This window comes from Octopus sinensis, linkage group LG10 (assembly GCF_006345805.1).
Source record: "Octopus sinensis linkage group LG10, ASM634580v1, whole genome shotgun sequence".
Classification (NCBI taxonomy): domain Eukaryota; kingdom Metazoa; phylum Mollusca; class Cephalopoda; order Octopoda; family Octopodidae; genus Octopus; species Octopus sinensis.
This window is the reverse complement of record NC_043006.1, coordinates 30,475,646-30,495,472: the sequence shown is the minus strand read 5'-3', so window position 1 is coordinate 30,495,472 and position 19,827 is coordinate 30,475,646. Positions and strand designations below refer to the sequence as shown.

The 19,827-nt window shown below is 36.4% G+C and overlaps 1 protein-coding gene and 1 long non-coding RNA gene across 3 annotated transcripts in view; one reads left to right on the top strand and one right to left on the bottom strand.

The window, feature by feature from the left end:
- Positions 1-16,210, top strand: part of LOC115216704 (F-box/LRR-repeat protein 4) — a 41,112-nt gene extending 24,902 nt beyond the window's left edge. For both annotated transcript variants that reach the window (XM_029786237.2, XM_029786236.2), the window contains exons 11-16: positions 1,556-1,685; positions 4,644-4,736; positions 6,002-6,112; positions 8,300-8,386; positions 13,348-13,452; positions 15,972-16,210. In XM_029786237.2, coding sequence (XP_029642097.1) covers positions 1,556-1,685; positions 4,644-4,736; positions 6,002-6,112; positions 8,300-8,386; positions 13,348-13,452; positions 15,972-16,107 — 662 coding nt within the window. In that variant the 3' untranslated portion in view covers positions 16,108-16,210. The remainder of the gene's footprint in view (positions 1-1,555; positions 1,686-4,643; positions 4,737-6,001; positions 6,113-8,299; positions 8,387-13,347; positions 13,453-15,971) is intronic.
- Positions 8,323-13,352, bottom strand: LOC118765078. Its single transcript, XR_005000926.1, has 4 exons — positions 12,894-13,352; positions 12,486-12,496; positions 10,497-10,499; positions 8,323-8,426 (listed from the first exon to the last, which is right to left on the bottom strand). It is a non-coding gene; the product is annotated as an uncharacterized LOC118765078 (long non-coding RNA).
- Positions 16,211-19,827: the final 3,617 nt, after the last annotated feature.

Genomic DNA, 19,827 nt, shown 5'->3' with positions numbered 1-19,827 from the left:
AGTGACAGTAACTTGAATAGCATCAAATACATCCAGTTGCTCAAGGACAATTTGATACCAGACTTGGTTGAAGGTGAGATTTTTCAGTATGATGGAGCTCCATGCAACACAACGGAATCTGGTTGATTTAGGTGTCACCATATTGAAAGATTGGCCAGCTCAGAGACCTGGCTTAAATATCATTGAGCAAATGTGGACAGAACTAAAGAGAAGTGTTCATCAGAAGAATCTACGCAATTTTGAAGAGTTGTGGGAGCTCAGCTACTGAAAATGGCATCTCATACCTGTGAAGATGATGAAGGACTTGTACACATTTCTTCCCTGGCACATTGAAGCAATTATTCAAACTAACGGAAGCCACTCAAAATATTAACAATCTACAGTAACTTCTTGAAATGAACATTATGTAATAAATTTTTATTGTAGACATTTTTCTGTTTTGAAATACTGTATCTTGATTGGTTTATGTGAAGTGGCTGAAAACTTTTGCACAGCCAATTTTGGTGATCATCTCACATCTTCTCCTCTCATTCAGAACCCCCTACTACAAAATACAATGATTAGGTATGGAAATGGCTCCAACAGGGCCAATGTTTTATCTGTAAAACATCCACTTATAAGTTGACAATTAGTAGAAATTTACGACAGTTTAAAGTAACTGAAGACTTTTACATGATACTGTACTTTTTGAAATTGTAATAGAAAATTCTCTACTTCTTTATAGGCCTATACTTGGAAAGTAAAAGAGGATGGCATTTGTTTTAATATCAAATGAAATTTAGTTAAACATGATTCTGCTTTTCAAGTGTCAGAAAGTTTTGCAATTTATGTACAGAAGAAGCCAAACAAATATTATTCTCCAAAGTCATCTAGCAAAAGTGTTAAGACTGATCCTTCTGGTGGTGCCATGTAAAAGCACCCATGTGGTGCCACACAAAGTGCCCATGTGGTGCCATGTAAAGTGGTTGGCATTAGGAAGGGCATCTAGTCATAGAAACCATACCAAATCAGACTGGAGTCCAGTGCAGCTTGCCAGCCCTGGTCAAACCATCCAACCCATACAAGTATGAACAATGGATGTTTAATAATGAGGATAATAATGATGATTCTGAATCTATTATTAGGACGTGTAACCATATAATCTCAAAAAACTTCCCCTATTTTAAATATTCATCTAGCTTGCTGTTTTTCAATTATCTTATTAGGTACATTTACTTTCATGTCTATATATGTATTGTGTGTATGTGTGTAATGATAATTTTCTGTGTCTTAAGGTAAACGTAATGTGTTTAGCTGACACTCACTGAGAGACTTTAGACTGAGGTAATCTCTTGTTATCTTTTCTATAAACAGAAAAAGGTTGATCTGACCTGGTTTTGAACCTGGCTGGATTTAAATTCATTTAAGATTAACATTAATCCACATATAGTAATATTCATACATGATAGTTAATACAGAACAATATATATGTAATGTGTGTGTTTTGTGCCCGATTCCTGGTTTGTAGAATGTTCTAATTAATCCTTCAATTGTTTTTCTATTTCTTTACTTGTAGAATTAGATTTGCAGAATTGTTCTGGAATCAACTGCAATGAATTTGAGTATATTTGTCGACTTGAGCATCTTGAGAATCTCAACTTGTATAGTACGACTATCACAAGTCCTGCTATACTCCAAATACTGAAGTAAGCATTAGAAGCATTTCTTCACAGTTCACATTGGTTTTTTAGAGTGAAGAGACAGTTTCCCAAAATGTGTTAGCACTTAAATGTAAGCTTTGCTTTCTCTTATTTAAGCATAACATTTATTTTATTTATAAGATAAATGTTATCTTTCAGATTGACCACAACTTGTATGTGAGTGGGGGGGTGCGTGTGTGTGTGCACGTGTGCTTGTGTGTGTGTGTTGAAGATTATGTGTATGGATGTCATCATCATCATTATAATCATGATGTGCGTATGTATCCAAGGTTATGTGTGTAGATGTGTTTTTTTTTCTGTTCTTTGAAATCTTCCAATAAAAAGGGGGCTGGGTTCTCCTTAAAAAAGAAAGTTCTCACCTACCATTCGTCTACATCTTTGTTTCCTTAGTGTCCATCAAACTTCATCAAAGAGTCCTGTCAAAGGAAAAGTTGAGAGGTTTGTTTTTTGTTAAGAACTTTCTTTGCCTGATTAGAAATACAGTGTTTGGGGTTGCATAACCTGATACAAACTCACCCATTGTGCATAATATACAAGCTAAACCTATCAGTTAAATCAAAAATTAATATGAAAAAATGTTTTCAAACTTAAGAGAAAATCCATTCTTCACTGATAAGATCCAATAAGGCCAGAACATATTTCTTACTGTCCCCATACACTAAAGATCAGATTTTCCCTTAAGCATTAGGATTTGATTTTTTTGAGTCATTTTTAATTCATTGGAATTATTTCCCTTCTTCTTAGTAAGTGGCTAATGAATAATGATTGATTTTTTATTTCATTTTTCTCTAAGATGAAATTTTCAACTTGCTATGAATTGAAGCTACCATCAATAGCTATCTCCTCTGGTCATTCCAGCCTCTCACTGTTTCCCTTATTATATTCTTATTTAACAAACTCACATAATGGCATTTTACATGTGTCTTTCATTTTACTCTCCCAGCCAACAGCCAAGTGTATCAATATACCTACCCAACAACATTCTCATCCATATTAACACTATGCCTCTGCAATTTGGAAAACTTCATGTTGTAGAGCATTAATAAATCTATTCCTTTCAGCTTCCCTCCCGTTTAGATATACCTAATGTATTATTTCATCATCATCATCACATCCTTTTTTACTATTCTTGTATGGGTTGAACAGGTCCTCCCTAACAAACTCTCTTACCTCTTGTTACATTCTTTTCTCATCTCCTTTCTGACATTCAACAACTCGACCTCGGCTTTCACCACTTCTGCTTATGTCTTCTCTCGTTTTCCCCTTTCACAATATTCTTTTGCTTGGATTTCTTATAAGCATTCCATGTCTTCTATGCCAATGCAGTCTTTCCTTGCATCTGATTCTTCTTAGATTCTTCAGTCAAAGACAGATTCCTTTTCCATCCTGTTCTTATTCTGAACCCTGCGCTTTCTTATTACATTCCTCTCTGAATGGTTTGGTCTCCTTGGTACCTGAAGCTATCAACTATTTCTATGGTGTCTTCTGAGTATTGGAAAGAATTATTTTTCAGGTACTTATTCTATCAGTGCCAAACTGCTAAGTTACGGGGATATAAAAACATCAACAGTGGCTGTCAGAGGGCTAGGGCTCTCTCTCTCTCTCTCTCTCTCTCTCACTCATACACACTCTAAATCCACTCCAAGGCCTTGGTCTGCCTTGTATGGTAGAAGACACTTGACCAAGGTTCCATGCAGCAGGACTGAACCTGAAATCATGTGGTTGGGAAGCAAGCTTCTTACCACACACCCATGCCTGCACCTGAATGACTGCTAAATATCCTTGTGTCTCTTCCACACAAATCTTGATATCATTTCTTCATATCCACAACTTATAACTTTCCATTTGTTTCTCCTCTTCCACTGGAGACCATTATCATGCTGCCTGAAAATTTCTCTCTACAGAGAGATCTTTTCAGTTCTTTCCAGTCTTTATTTGATCTTTTGTATTTGTTTCCAAGTCTTTCTTGCCCTTGACCTAAATTTCTTAACTACATTTATGTTCAGTATTATAGTAATTTTCTTTGAAGTACAAAGTCAATCTCATTTATATACCTACCTAAGTGGTTCATAACCATTGACTGGATTTTGTGTGTGTGCATGTGTTACAAATGGTAAATCATTTGTATTGTAAAGCTCCTTCAGTTTTCATTGATTTTATCCTGGCTATAACTTCCAAGCACATCAGTCTTCCTGTCCTGCTGTTTCTCAGTATGACCATTACAATTATCAGCTGTGATGACCATAATGCTGTCATTGATTTTTTTTTTTTTTTTCCTTTTTCCTAGCTTACTCTAGTACTTGTGTAATCAGCCATCTATCCCTGTGGAAAATAAACAGATATTTTAAAGCCTCTCACATTTGCTAGTAGAGTCTGTGTTTAATTATCCTATAATTTATTATTGCAACTTCAGTTCCTCCATACATATATAGCTTTTGATCTCTTAAAAAAAAAGCAGGAAAATCTTGTCTATGCTACTCACCTCTTTGAACCTGTTTTTCTTAGTGTCATTATTTCTACTTACAAAAGGCTGCAAGCTGGTGAAATTATTAGCATGCTGGGCAAAACACTTAGCAGCATTTTGTCCGTCATTACATTTTGAGTTCAAATTCCACTGATATCTACTTTGCTTTTCATCTTTTCAGGGTCAATAAAATAAGTACCAGTTGAGCACTGGGTGGGGGTGGTGATTATATCAAACCCCCACCCACCTCCCTGAACTTGCTGACCTTGTTATTTTTTTATTGCCCACAAGGGGCTAAACATAAAGGGGACAAACAAGGACAGACAAAGGTATTAAGTCGATTACATCGACCCCAGTGCGTAACTGGTACTTAATTTATCGACCCCGAAAGGATGAAAGGCAAAGTCGACCTCGACGGAATTTGAACTCAGAACGTAACTTGCTGACCTTGTACCAAAATGTCTCCTTTACAATTTCAGGGGCTGTTTGAAGCTGAGAGTGCTGAACTTGGGTAGTTGTTTCATGGTTGAAAACTATGATAAAGTTGCTGAATATATTGCAAAATATTCAAGGTACCACAGTTTGTGCTGGGTTTATTCAGAGTGTGTGTGTGTGTGTTCTTCAGTGTTTATCTCTGTTTGTAGACGTCCCCAGCATATTGTTTGGGGCTGGTCTGATTTTGATTTGAGTGGAAATCATAATTAATAAATTAGGATGTTGTGTAATTATTGCAGATGTGTCTGAATGTGTAGAAAGTTTTGAAAAAAGGAGGTTAGTTGTAAAAAAGGTGTTTAGTTGTAAAAAAAAAAAGATATAAATGATATAAAAATGAAATCTATTTAAAAGTAGATGTTTCCAACTCGAATAGTTGATGTCTAAATAATAACGAGACCATACAGCTTAGTTGCTTTTGTTTGCTTTCAGTTGGAAGATCATAAATTAATGTTGACATTTAATGACAGTATAATTTTGTTCAACAGTACCGGAGGAGCAATGATACTATATATTATTATTTAGGTCTCTTCTAAGTCATCATTATCATACATCCATTTTCCATACTGGCATGGAGTGGACAGTTTGATAGGCTCCAATAAACTACAGAGCTGAATCAGGTGCCGTTGTCAGCTGTGGCAGGGTTTGTATGGGTGGGTGCACTGCCTAATGCCAACCACTTTACAAAGTGTACTGGGTGCTTTTTACACAATGCCAGGTTGTCAGATAACTTCCAAGATGAGAAAAGAAGAGGAAAAAGGAAAAAACCTCCCTGACTTAGTGAGGGTGTATCAGAGAGAGGGGAGATGGTTTTATGTCAGAAGTTGAAGGCTTAAAGCATGATAAAGGGACATGCATGGCTGTCCCTTTATCATACTTAGTGTAGAGGTGATTCATGGCTTCCTTACATTATATGAGAATGGGTGAGAATAAAAGGAAGCAAGATAAAGATGGTGGTGATGGGGTGCCAGAGCATACTGTCTAGGCAGAAGGTGGGTATAAGGGAAATTAAAGACTGGATGAGTGGGGACAGGAAAGGGTGGGTAACTTCATAGGTGTGTGACAGATGGTTAGATATTGTCTGCTATACTAAGTATACTATAGATCTATACTAAATGGGTTATACTATTATTTGAGAATAAATCATTCTGCAATGCCACATGGTAAACAATACTTAGATTAGTGTTAATATATTTTATGTAAGACACATTCAAGAGTTAACTAGAAATAATTATGTAGTAAGAAAAAAATCTATATTATTCAGTTAATAACAAATTAATGACAAACTTAACTCTAAGATTATTGCATTTCTTGTTATTTCTTTCTTTCAATTTCTTTATTCCAGATGCATTGAATGTTTAGACTTTTGGCGAGCACGTTCCCTCAGTAGTAATGGACTTTTTACTATAATTAATAACAACAATATGTCTCTTCAGGAATTAGATCTTGGATGGGTGTAAGTTTTTTTTGTCTTTCTTTCTTTTGTTAATGATGTTTCGCATTTATTTCTTTTATTCATTGTCATATCACCGAAAACAAGGAAGTTGAGAATTCTTTTCCTTGTCTCAGTCTTTGGCCTGCAGTCATACTGGAGCACTGCCTTAAAATGTTGAGTTGAGCAAATTGACACGGTTTGAGCTCCCTGAAGACATGCAGTAATTTATGGCAAGGGGCTTAGTGCAACATATCAGTGCAGTATATTTGTGCAACATACAGAGAGCCAGGGAGAAGCACCACTGATGCTATATCTCTGGTAAGACAGCTGCAGGAGAAATACATAGCCAAAGATAAACCTCTGTACTTGGCTTTTGTTGACATGGAGAAAGCCATTGACAGGTCCCCTAATCCCTTATCTGGTGGTCAATGCAAAAACTAAAGGTAGAGGAGTGACTGGTGAGAGCTGTACAAGCCATGGACAGGGATGCTGTCAGTAAGGTGAGGGTTGACAACAAGTATAGCCAAGAATTATGGGTAGAAGTAGGGGTTCACCAAGTATCAGTCCTCAGCCCCCTCCTGTTCATCGTAGTCCTCCAGACATTAACAAACGAATTCAAGACAGGCTACCCCTGGGAGCTCCTCTATGCTGATTACCATGTTCTTGTAGCTGAATCACTTCCAGAACTAGAGAAGAAATTTCAGGTATGGAAGCAAGGTCTAGAATTGAAGGGCCTTAAAGGTAACCTAACAAAAATCAAAGTTTTAGTAAGTAGGAAGGCAGACAAATCTCAAATCCCTTCAGGTAGATGGCCCTGCTTGATCTGTAGAAAAGGCATAGGTAGAAACTCCCTAAGATGTACCCAGTGTAAGCTTTGGACACATAGGAGGTGCAGCAATATCAGAGGATGGTTAACAGGGAAAAATATTCTTTGTGTGTGTCAGATGTACAGGTGCAATAAACACTAGAAATGTACAGAAAATAGACTCAATCAAATGTCAGGGGATAAAACTAGTAGTTGATAGCATCCATTACCTAGGTGACCAAGTCAGTAGTAGCAGTGGATGCTCTGAGAGCATAGCTACTAGAAAAAGAATAGGCTGGGCAAAGTTCAGAGAACTCTTACTTCTGTTGGTAACAAAGGGCCTCTCATTCAGAATGAAAGGCAGACTGTATGATGCCTGTGAATGAACAGACATGCTCCACAGCAGAGAAACATGGGCTGTGACCACAGGACATGTGAAGGCTTGAAAGAAATGAAACTAGTATGCCCCACTGGATATTTAATGTCAGTGTGCATGAACAACAAAGTGTAAGCGTTTTGAGAGAAAAACTGGTCCTAAGTGACATCAGATGTGGTGTGCAAGAGAGACGACTACACTGGTATGGTCCATGGAGGAGGACAGCTATGTAAAGAAGTGCTGATCTCTAACCGTGGAGGGAACCTGTGGAAGAGGTAGACCCAAGAAGACATGGGATGAGGTGCTGAAGCACAATCTTCAGATATTTTGCCGGTAGTGTGATCCACAAATGTTGAACCTCATGGAAGTGATGACAAGTGACCAAGACTTTTTGCGGTCTGCTATGCTTGAGAGGAATCATCAAGCCAAGTGGAATCATAGTCATGGCTGTTGCCAGTATCATGTAGATGGCACATGTGCAATCGTAGTTGTTGCTGTGGCTGGTTTCATGTAAATAACATTCATGCTGGTGACATGTAAAAAGCATTCACTACTCTCTTGGAGTGGTTGGCATTAGGAAGGGCATCTAGCCATGGAAACCATGCCAAATTCAAACTGGAACCTGGTGCAGCCCTCCAGCTTACCAGTTCCAGTCAAGCCATCTAACCCATGCCAGCATAGAAAGCAGATGTTAAATGAAGATGATGATGACTAGGGAACACTTCTCTATGGATACACTGCCATTTTCCATGCTAATTCAATGAATTTGTTGTCCAGTTGATAGAACAATACAACACTCACTGTGAAATCTTGTTTGTTGGTTCAAGGATCAAATTTCATGCAAGGTTTTTTATTTGTCTTTCCTCTCACTTGAATTGGAAAATAAGTAGCAGTAATAATTTGGGGTAGTTGGCCCAATCACCAAATACTTCCCTTCCTTCACATAACAATTTTGATTGGAATTAATTAAAAGAAATCATTATTGTAAATGTATGGACTTTAATTGCCAATAATGTATTTATTTCAGTCGTTCCTTGCTGTCTGAATCTGGTTGTTTTATAGAATTAGTCCGAAAATGTCCAAATCTCAAAAAACTATTTTTAACAGCCAACAGGTATGTATCAGTATTATTATTTTCGCAGGTGAGTAACAAACTTCAAGGGTTTATGAAACTGTGTGTGTGTGGTGAATGTAAGATAAACATTTCCTTGAAGAGTGTGTCAATCTCTATACGGCTCACATTTATTACTGCTGTGCAACTTCAGAATTAAGTCACACCACAGCACAGTGGGATGCTTGCAGCTAAAATGAATTCTTATTTAGGAGTTCCAAATCCAACTTCCTACCCACTTTGCTATTTCACTTTACAAGTATAACAAGATATAATAAATGTTCATTCATTTTCTATTTCTTAATAAACAATCAATTGTTTCATTTAATAATACTGTTCTAAAAAAATATAAAAGCAAAAAACTATTTATGATTATTTATCCAAGAGAAAAACTTTTTTATTATTGATGTTGTGATTATTATTGTCAATCCTTTGTTGTCAAATAAATATAAGGCTGATATAAGAGGTCTGATCAAAAAGTATCTAGATTAGTGTTATAAAAAGAAAACTCTGGCACACATCAATCGTTTGGCATTTAATCTCCTTTGAATTAGTTTCCTTCTGAAGCTACACACTCTATCCAGCCTCATTTCCATTGATCAAAGCATTCCTGAAACTTCTTTTCTGGGACAGTGAACAGCCACCTCATTGCATTCTCTTGGATTTCCTCAACATCTTGAAGTCTCTTTTTTGGAGTTTTTCACAGAGCCTTAGTTCCATGATCATAGCTATACACCCATGATTTGTCACCTGTTATGACCGTTCTCAAAAAGCTTCCGTCTTCCTTAACATAATCAAGGAGATTCTTCACAGCTGAAACCTGATCACCTTTTGAAGACAACCACACTCTACACACTTTACTTCCAAGCATTGCTATGAACAGAGGAAATGAATGAGAACATTACACCTTAGTGTGGATATGGACAGAGTTCAAGGTCAACCTGTGCCAAACAGCTTTACTCTGCATACTTTAGCTGTTACTATAACAACAGTCCTAATACTTTTTGACCGGACTTTGTTCTATAAAAAGTCTTGAGTTACTCAGCATTAATTCTTCCATAGTTTATGGCAGTAAGAAACAGTAAAAATTTTACTTGGTTTTTATGCTGACAGGATTTCAAAGAAAGAGATGTGTAAAAAAGAAACCAATGAGAGATGGAAAAGTTGAGAATTTGGTAAAATTCTGATGAAGTGGTTTAAGGTAGAAATAAAGGTGTTGAGTTGTCTGGGGATTTAATGAAGAAACAAATCCAGTAATTTCATTAAGAATTAAGCCTAATTAAAGTGTAATTATAGTGAGAACTAACAGCAGTGTTCAAGGATCAGTGTGTCATGAAAAACATTGAGCAAACAAAGAAATAGCAGCTTAATTTGTTGATAAGTTCACCAAATTAGCATTTGATACTAATGAATGTCCTGAATCGGTCTACAATGGAGATAAGACAATATTGTTTTTGGAAATGTATGATAAGAAGACCATTGATATACTAGGGATACAGAATCACCACCAATAGGCTATAAACCATGAAAAAATCATGTCACTTTGCTAGGTTGCTCTAATGCAAATTGCTGGTCATTGGTAAATGTTTATGTCCCATGGCTTCTAAAAGGAATGATACAGTTATCTGTGAGTTATCATGCCAACGAAAGATGGTTGGATAACAATTGACATTACACTGGATTGCTCTGAAAATTATTTTGTCCCCCAAGCAAGAGCTCACTGAATGTAAGTCTGTTGACCTGAAGCACAACTGTAAGACAGTTCTTATTTTAGACAAATGTTCTGCACACCCTGAAGCAGAACTGGTAAGATAACAAACAATGTTTTTGGCATGTACCTCTAACCTAACATCATTAATCCAGCCACAGAGCAGTTAACTTACAACATTCTTTTAAGTCTAAACTTTGCACTCATCATATGAGGTGCCAATTGAATGAGTTGACTTTGGCTGAGCATTTCCTGAGTTTCTTAAGGAATTTAATGTAAAAGTATGGATTATTGCATTGTCAAGGTTTGGAAGTCTGTAGAAATGTCCACACTGAAAATGGATTGCATAAATCATGGCCAAGATTGATATTTCAGTCTGCAACTAAGGAAGATATTGGAAATGACTTTCTGGAATATAGGGCTTTCAAAGAAAAAAACAATATACATGATCTGCTTTCTTATGCTCATTATTTAATTAATGCTTCTGCAAAGGATCTGGCATTAAGGGTGCATGAAGATAATGGTAAGGAATAGATGAAAGTAGATGGTGATAATGCAACTACTGTTCATGATTATAATGATTTAGAAAAAGTGTAGTTGGTTGTAGGTCCACAGCAGCAAACCAGTAGAGAAGAGAGAAGAAAACCATGCCGAAAATGTAAGAGAAAGGATCTCTATTAGTAGATTAATTCAGTTGACAGGTGAATTGCTAAAGGATATAGAGAAACACAGTTTTATAAGTGAACAAGAAATAGTGGATGTTTACATGCTGCAGGTTAAGCTAATTAAAGAAAACCCTAAATATATGAAACAGCTCAACTTGCAAGAGATTTTCAAAGGAAGTAGATAAAAAGTGTGAAACAGAGAAGTCGTCACTTGAAAATCCATTGGCTTCCACAGGTACTGCTGTTATCATCACCATGTTTTGATATCTTGGTCCCATTCCAAAATGAAGAAAACATGAATCCAACAACCTTTCAACTCAAAAAGTTACCAATTCTTCACCTTGAGACATGTTGATGTGTTTAGTTACAAATTCCAGTTTTTCTCTCTGGAAGCAAGAATGATGAAGTGATTAATTGTTGAGTTAAGTTTATTCTGACTTAATTATTCTGTAATTTAGCAATTCACAATATGGTCAAATGGTTGAGAAATTTGCTTCAGAACCTCAAGGTCCTGGATTCAATCCCATTTCATGGCATCTTGAGCAAGGGTCATTTTCTATAGCTTTGGGTCAAACTGTAATTTGTGAGTGAAACTAAACTGAAGCCTATCAAGTGGATTCAGTCTGTAAATCAAAAGGTCTAGCTTTTTCAGTGTATGACAACTCACTGGTTCTGTTTGAAAATTATGTTAAAGGTACAAAATAAAAAAAGAATATCTGTGGAATACTCAGTCAGTTATATGTTAATTCAGATTAGATACTGTTGAACAAACAACCAGATCCTCTTCATCAAACACCACCATATATACATATACATATATACATATAAATGTGTGTGTGTATACACACACACACACACATTGTGACATGTGGAAACCCTAGACATGCAAGATATGGAGTGAGGTCATGGGGTAGGCTGACAGAGAAGGCAGATGCCCTCTGTATCCAATTACACTGGGTAATTAAATGCCAAGGACACTCAAGAAATCTATTTCCTCAAATTCTGAGACAGTTCTCTTGAAGTATTTGATAGCTTTTATTACCAAGGTAACATAATTAACTGTGAGATGGGGAAGGGGTGATCCAAAAATGAAGATGCCAAAGTAAGAACTAGTTGTGGAAAAAATCATGGAACTGTTACCTCTACTGGCAGCAAAGAAAGGACGGTGCTTGTGTATGAAGTGCAATGCTGCATAGCAGTGAGGCATGAGGCTTGAATGTAGAAGACTTGCAAAGATTAGAAAGAAATGAAGCAAGCATATTTTGTTGGTTGTATCATATCAACATACATGAATGATGCAATACAAATGAGCTGAAAGAAAAACTAGGTCTAAGAAGAGTCAGCATGAGAGAAGACTACACTGGTAATAGGATGCATCTGGAGAATGACAGCCGTGTAAAGATGTGCCAAACACCCCAGATGAATGATATCTGTAGAAGAGAGAGGCAAGGAAGACTTAGGACAAGGTGGGTAAAGATTGATCTCAAGTTGTTATATTTTATGAAAAAGATGGCAAAAGTCTGTTCATTCAGGATATGTGGAACTAGAAAAGACCTAACCACATGAGCTTGATAAAATGTATATTAAAATGATAGATGGAAATATTGATAGGGGCTGGGATATAAGAGAAGGCATCAAATCTAATGGTAGCTGATGCACCCTGTCCAATTTATGCTCCCATTTATGCCTACCACTACTCCTGCCATCCAGGTTATTCTGTTACTGATACCATCACCAACTCTGCCATCCATCACCAAATGACTCTTCTTTATTGTTAACTGCCATTTCCTTTGCCTCTAACTCACTCCTTACTGACATCCATTGCACTCTCTGCTGCTGACCATTTCCACAACTATCCATCACACACATTTTCTCTCCCTCTCTCTCTCTCTCTTAAACATCTAGCTATTATTACTATTACCTTTACTAACTTCTCATCACCTCAGCTATTACTGTCTCCCTCCTAATTCCTCCCAATCTCTCTCTTTCCTCTGCCATACTCCTTTTCTTTCACCCTATCCTTCTTCTGTAACCACCCTCTCTTCTACTCACTCAGTTAATCATATTCCCTCAACAAACAGACACAACACAGAGTAGGGAGGACTCTTCAGTCTTTCCGAGGTCAAGGCAACACCACTAATGTTGGTGCCACAATTGAATGCACCCGATGCCCGTCATAAAGTATTTGGTGAATAACTGGAGAAATTGTACACCCAAGAGGACCCTTTAAGCTTATTGAGGATCTGACAACTTTTCTAGTACTGGTACCACATTAAAATGCACCTTATATATTCTGTATAGTTGGTATTAGCACAGGCAGTCATAGAAACCATTCCCTAAATGAAACATATGGTTGAGATATGATCTTTAACCTGTCTGGGAAGATAGTAAATCTAAATAAGAACTAACTCAGGCCATGATGAATCATTCACCCCACACCAACATGGAAAGCAGACTTGAAATAATGTAGAAGATGGTGGTGATGATGATGATGAGGAGGAAGAGGAGGGGGTAGAGATTCTTCAATGAGTCTGCCTGTGTTGTTGTTATTATTATGTGTTTATTTGCCTATCATTTCTGTCTCTTATTAGGACTGTGTGTAATGAAGATTTGATGAATTTTGCTGAATATGGATGTAATTTGGAACAGTTGGACATCCTTGGTATTTGGGAAGTGTCTGAAGACTGTGTTTATAGGTCAGTTTTTTTTTTGTTTTTTTTTTGGAGCAGATTTTATTCTTTTCACATAAATAAAGAAGTGAGTGTAGTATTTTGAATCCAAAATGAAGTTTTAAGCTTGCAGATTTTCAAGTGATGATGTCAGTTTGCATGATGCAAATATAGAGAGAGAAACTTTTCAGTTGATGTTGCTAACTTGAATAATCGTCATCACCCCCCCCCCTTCTCCTTCCAATTTTTCACAAAATGTAATCAACTTGTGTGTCATAACAACATAATTCATGACATGCAATTTGTGGAATTCAGATTCTATATCTATTTTAATAATTTGGGTATCGTCCAATTTTAAATTTTAAATTATTTTTCAAGTAGTAGCTTTCAGTAACATCTGAAACTTTCTGTGAATTCTGGAATATTTAAATCAAATATCAAGAAACTATTTCTTGCCCTAATATTTGCCTTCTCCTCCCATAAGACCCTCATAAACACTTTCAGCTCTTTCTAAAATTAAATCCCCAAATCATTTGCATATCATAATGTATAGTGTTGTCCCATACTTTAAATAATGGTGTCTACAGTTGATGAGATGAAAAGAAATGATTGAGTGAGAGAGCAGTGCAAAAAAGGAAAGACTTGAGAGTGTGAAAAATAGTTGCACCTCCTGAACCAAGCGGTAATTTCTCTGAACAGCATTTCCTCACAAGGTTGAAGGTCTTCGCTGAAATACCGAACATATACCATCATCAAACATTGATTGTCCACAACAGTTGATTCATCCACTTGTATAGAAAATTTAGAACGCTGGAGAATATTAATGAGCTAATGTTTGACATTGTTGGCCATTTCATCGATGCGTTGACAAACTATGTTATTACTAAATGGGATCTTCTTCATAATGTTATCACGTTTTTTGTGCATAACAGTTGACAAAACCTCTTCAATAACTGAGCAAAGTTAGGGTTAGGGTTCCAATTGTGTGAAACTTCCCAGACTTAGCAACAAGCAATACAAGTTTGTATGACGCAATCAACCCGTCATTCTCCTGTTTACTAGTTTCCTGGAGTAGTGTGTTGAATGTTTGTGTTTGCATTTTGAAAGAGGAACCCAGTTGCAAAAAGTATGATAACGGCTTCTCCTTCTTGTCAGAATGCTTTGCATCAAAGTGATACTTCAAGTTTGAAGGTTTTATTGCTTTGTTGGTCAATGTTTGATGGCAAAGAAGGCAAATTGGTAACTAACAGTTCTGAGGAGAGGGAATCAACCCAAACGATAAATAATCACTGAACTGTCGACACATTATCTTGACTGGAGGCATCAGTAAAGTGAAAATGAATTTCTACAGACGGTGTCAGAAAGGCAGTATGGTATTCTCAAAGAGAAGAAGAAGTCAATAGAGCAGAGTCAGATGACACATCTTTACTGGAGCAAATACAGATCTAGTTCATTTGGCTGCCAGCATTTCAAAGATTAAAGTTTATCGAACATTTTAAAATTTGGCACATTAATGTACCTTTCCAAGTTAAATTGATGGAGTTATTCAACTTTTTCTAGAAAAATGTTTTTAAAAAGTTATAGAGGTTTAAAGTATGATCATTTTCACCCAATCAAGAAATACAATTTCAAAGCTGTCATTTTGTGTGACGGTACATTTTGTCAACATCCTGAAAATAGCACTTGTGTTTTGATATGAAACCACAGAATCACACATGACATATAACCCTCATAACTTTTTTTTATTATTTGGAGGTTTCAGGAAATTTTGGCGAATTTGAATTCTACACGTGGAACTTCATACAATTATGGCAAAAAAAAAAAAATTTGTAGTGGAGTGTGATTTAAGGCCTAGGCTTGATTGGCTGCTATTTTTAGCACGCATGACAACCATTTCAATGACTGCGACAAAAATATTCGATCGATAAACAAGTTCACGTTTTTAATACAAAGTGACATCTTATGTGAGTAGTCAAATCGATAAAAGTGCATCCTTATTCTAGGAATGCCTAGATATCAGTAAATGCAGACTTGATTTCTAAAAATTCATTGTCACTTACAAAATGTTCATATTGCCCATCAAAATCTCAAATCGTCCACCATTTTCCAGTAATGTGCCCATCACCTACCTATAAGTTGAAATCGCCCACCAGTGGATGATATCACCCTGCTTTGGGAAGCTATGATCTAGATTGATAAGCCATTAATATAAACACACCAGATTGTTCATTTACAAAATCAAATAAAGTTATGTTGGAAGAAAATTATTTACATGAAAGGTTATTGTTCTCATATAACAATAACCTTTTCAATGTGCGTGATGTACCAGTTAAAACACTTTTTTACACTTCTTGCATGGATGGTAAAACAGATCATTCTCAAATAGTCTTCAGTTCCTTTTTTGATCATTCCTTGTGATCCTACAATCACTGGTATGGTAACAAACTTGAGATGCCACATTTTTTCCAATGTCAATGATACTACTACTACTATTGTTATCATCATCATCATCATCATCATTATTATTATTATTATATTTTATTTAGGATCCTACAGAACTGCCACAAACTACGTTTCTTGGATGTTTCCTTCTGTGATGATATCAAAGAATCTTCTGTGAACTTTTGGCGCCAGGCATTCCCTCATGTTTCAATCAAAAAGAGTTATTCAACCAATCATTAGATCTATATATTCTACAATTGTTATCTTTCATTAAATAAAGAAAATTCATCTGCCATGACTTGAACCACAATCCGGAAAAAATAAAATGCTTAATTCTAAACTTTGACAGTTTTTTTTTTTTGCTTGGAGAAAATTTCCTAAAGTATCCTTTTGATATTTTCCTATGTTCAGTGTGGAAGTGAAGACTTGTTTTATAATCCATTATAACCATTATAATCCTCTTCAAGCAATATGTCTAGGAAATGTAAATCTGGAAAATACTTTTATTTACAAGAAGAATTGAACAGAGTACTGCACACTGGCCAAATATTCTTCAATTTTCCATTTCTGTAACTGGCATAAAGTTTTGAAATACACCTACCCTGTGGTGCCTATTTATAGAGGTTGAGCTGTTGAGAATTTCTCTGTTACAACCATTTCTACAGAGCAGCAATTGTAATAGAATATGAACTACTGACATCTATGGCTGGTGGTTTGGCAGTTTATCAAGTCAGTTGTAACTCATACAGTGTGTGTGTGTGTTTGGATTATGGGAAGGAGGCAGGGAGGGAAAGAGGGAGATGTGAGTGGGTGTATAGGGAAAAGAGAGAAGGTGAGGGGAGACAGAGATGAAGGGTTATAGTCTTTTAAACCACTCTTTCTCTGGCAACTATCCTCTCATCATGCTTTTAATCATTATGGGTTTGTTTAAGTGCAATGATCTTCATCTTTGTACCATAACAACTACCTTTTGTATTAGTGTATAGCCCATAACTTTGTTCAGAAAGGGAATGAATAGAACGTGTGTGTGTGCTACACATTATTATTATTTTTTTTTTTTAATCTGTCATTAGATCCAAGCCATAGTTTCTTTTTACTATTTAAATAGATATCTAATGACTTCAGTGGGTGCAAACCCTTTGCATAGCCTGAGGAATAGAGAGAGAGCTATTCAGATTAATGTTACTTCTGTTGGCTTAAAGCCATATGAGTCTAATATTATAATTAGCTAAATATGGCTTTACACACTTACCTTCAAGTGTATAGTCATCACCATCATCATCATGATGGGGTGTTAAATCAGTAGTTTTTAATTGGATCCAGCAACCTTAGAGCTTGTTGCTTTTGCCTAATTAACTCCAGTCAGTGGCACCAAAACAACAGCTTTGCCAATATTAACACACAAACATTAACAAGTTAAAATTCACTCTTTTTGAGAAACACGTCCAATAATGAATCTAGCATTGACCTCCCGGCAGTTGTTTAAGTGTCAATACCTCTTCAGAATATTATTGTTCTTGACATTCAATATTTTGTCATCAAGTCTAAGAAGCAGAGAGGGCGAGCTTTAAGATAACTTTCAACCTACCACAGCAGTTTACATTAGAGATTTAGATTGCTTTAAGTAGGAAATACATTGGAATATGTACTCAAAAGAAAGTACATCGAGTTTTTATCTTTCAGAGATAGTTCCATGATGGCTTCTTTGATTTCACCAAATATTACTCAACCTAAGCTTTTTGATTTTTCCTCAATGGTAAATCTTCCTTTACTAATTGAGAATTCACCCATTTGATGTCCACTTTTCCATGCTGGCATGGGTTGGACAGTTTCACATGAAGCTGGCAAGTTGGAGAGCTACACCAGGTTCCAATCTTCTGTACTTGAATGGTTTCTATGGCTGGATGCTCTTCATAATGCCAATCACTTTACAGAGTGTACTGGGTGCTTTTTATGTGGCACCAGTACAGGTGCTTTTTTTGGTGAAGCACCGATAATATACTTGGTTCAATTAAATCAACAGTTCCATTATTCCCTACCAAAAATAACCTTGTGCCTTTATTAAGAATTACAATAATTTTTAATAAAAAGACAGAAGACTTTTTTTTTTTTATTTTCATTGTTGTTTTCAAACCTAACCAGAAACATTTTAACATTTCTTAAGAACTGTTCATAAAAATGTTTAATAAAACGTTTGTGACAAAATGGCCATTGGTAATCTTGTTATTTTTTCAGTTTTATCATTTCCAATTCTATGTAAAGTAAATAATGTTGTTAATGTTAAAATCTCAAGGAAAGCTATTAGATTTCATTTCTCAGTAATTTTAGGATAGAAGAGCTATAAAAAACCTCCACATTCTACTACACACTCACACGCACACATACACACACTCATACAGACTATTGTGATGGTCTGCGCGATTGTATGTGTGACAGCATACAATATTTGTAGCAACAGACATTGCTATCATGCTGTAGCTGTTTCTGTATGTATGACAGAGTGTAAGCATCACGAGATAAAAATTGGGCATAAGAGGTATCAGATGCAGTGTGCAGGCGAGAAGACTGTACTGGTATGATCATGTAATGTGTATGGACAAGGACAACTATGTAAAGAAGTGCCGATCTTTAAGTGTGGTGGGTACCTGTGGAAGAAGTAGACTCAGGAAGACATGGAACAAGATGGTGAAGCATGATCTGTGGATGTAGGGTGTCACAAAGGTGATAACAAGTGATTGTGACCTTTAGCAACTTGCTGTGCTTGAGAGACACACATCAAGCCAAGTGAAATCGTAGTCATGACTAGTGCTGATGACATGTAAAAGTGGTTGGCATGTTAGGAAGGGCATCCAGCTGTGGAAATCAAGACAAATCAGACTGGATCCTAGTACAGCTCTCCAGCTTACCTGTCCCAGTTAAACTGTCTAACCATTGTCAGCATGGAAAACGGATGCTACATGATGGAGATGAAACATAGAAAATGTGTTGAATATGCATATTCATATATATATATATATATATATATATATATATATAATATATATATATATATATACGAGCAGAGATACCCGGCGTTGCCCGTGTTACATACAATTGAAGAATTAGACTTTTCTGTTATATTTTCTTTAATAAACTGGAATATCTATGTTTTGAATTTCATCAAAATTGCAGATGAGGGTTATTTCCCTCTTTTCACAGCCCCGAAAAATAGTAATCGTGCCACATGTATCCCATACCACTGATTTTTATGCGCATATTCCAAAATTCCAGTCTTATTGAACCTGTTAAAAAGATTTTGCTCCTGAAAAATTAAGGTCATGCAGCACTAAATGTGAGAGTTAAGTCCCTTGTTGGGGGTGGGCATCTTAATGTCAACCAGAGAAGTTGAATTGTTGAGAATCTTTTTAACTTGGGTCTTATATCTATTGTTTGAATTTCTTTGAAATAGGAAATATATATTCACTGGGTTTGTAAAAGAGAGCAAAGCAGATGGACCAAGGGCCTTCTTCAAACCGGCATACATCCCTCAGGTGTCACCACTGTCAGCAGCTGAGTGGATACTCTGACAGATTTCCTGCCAATAACTATTTGCACAGCGTCTGGCAGTCAGTTGGGTTTTATTTCTTGCCTTTCTGAGTTCTTCGAGTGACTTTGTAGAAGAATCACTCTTGTATTGCCTCAGAGCTGCATGCTTTGCTTCGATAACTGTTTCCAGCACTGAACAAAATCTGGGTTTTGCCTTTCTCTCATGCCGAAAGTATCTATTGATGTGGTATACAAAACTTCCCTGATATAATTCCACCTACTTTCAGCAGAGGAGGTTAGGCAGCTATTGAGAGCAACTTTGATAGAAACAGCAAAACATTTTTGCAGTGTAGGGTCCAAGGTTCTGGCAGTGTTAATGCGTAGTCGGCCCATTTTCTTGGAGTGATGGACTTTTTTAGGCAGAATCCTCGCCCT